The sequence below is a fragment of the Merops nubicus genome, unplaced genomic scaffold (genome assembly GCF_000691845.1).
Source record: "Merops nubicus isolate BGI_N331 unplaced genomic scaffold, ASM69184v1 scaffold42424, whole genome shotgun sequence".
NCBI classification, from domain to species: Eukaryota; Metazoa; Chordata; class Aves; order Coraciiformes; family Meropidae; genus Merops; species Merops nubicus.
Genome location: NW_008603034.1, coordinates 345 through 919, shown reverse-complemented (window position 1 = coordinate 919; position 575 = coordinate 345). Strand labels below are relative to the sequence as shown.

The following is a 575-nucleotide window of genomic DNA, read 5'->3' as shown; positions in this document are numbered from 1 at the left end:
GGCCTGGGTTGATTCTACAGGTTCCGGGGGGTGCAGTCAGAGCTGTGAATGCCATGTGCAACTTGGGCTGTCTCCTGACACCTTGGCCCACCCCATCCTCCCAACCCCTCCCCACTCAGGTGAGAGCTGGGCAGCCCCCCACCAGCACAGCCTGCTCCCCTCCCCAAAAAGCTTGGTCGAGGGGAGTAGGGGAGGAGGACCCGGGACCCAAAGACCCGCTGAACATATGGGGCTACCTGTGGCAAAGAGCTGGGCTGATGCCATGCTGGGTTGGTTCCTTATCTCCTGCAGGGGATGAGCATCCCTCGCTCCAAGCTAGCAGGTTGCAAGGTCTCTGTCCCGTAGCCATCCTGTAATCCATTGCTCCAGGTGCCTTCATACTTGGCCCCGTTTCCAGTGCATTCTCGGACCCCGTACCGTCCCTTAAATCCATGGGTCCACTCTCCTTTGTACACCCACTTCCCCTTGCTCTCCATGCCAATGCCATGGCGCTTGCCCTGCGCCCAGGTGCCCTGGTAAGTGTTGCCACTGGGCCAAGTGTAGACCCCCAGCACCTCAAAGCCGTGACTCCAGGA

At 60.2% G+C, this 575-nt stretch overlaps 1 protein-coding gene across 1 annotated transcript; it reads right to left on the bottom strand.

The window, feature by feature from the left end:
* Positions 1–278: 278 nt before the first annotated feature.
* On the bottom strand, positions 279–569 carry LOC103771248 (junctophilin-3-like; the record flags this gene model as incomplete). Its single annotated transcript, XM_008938536.1, has 1 exon — positions 279–569. A coding segment is annotated over one exon (291 nt), but the record flags the coding sequence as incomplete, so codon positions are not given.
* Positions 570–575: the final 6 nt, after the last annotated feature.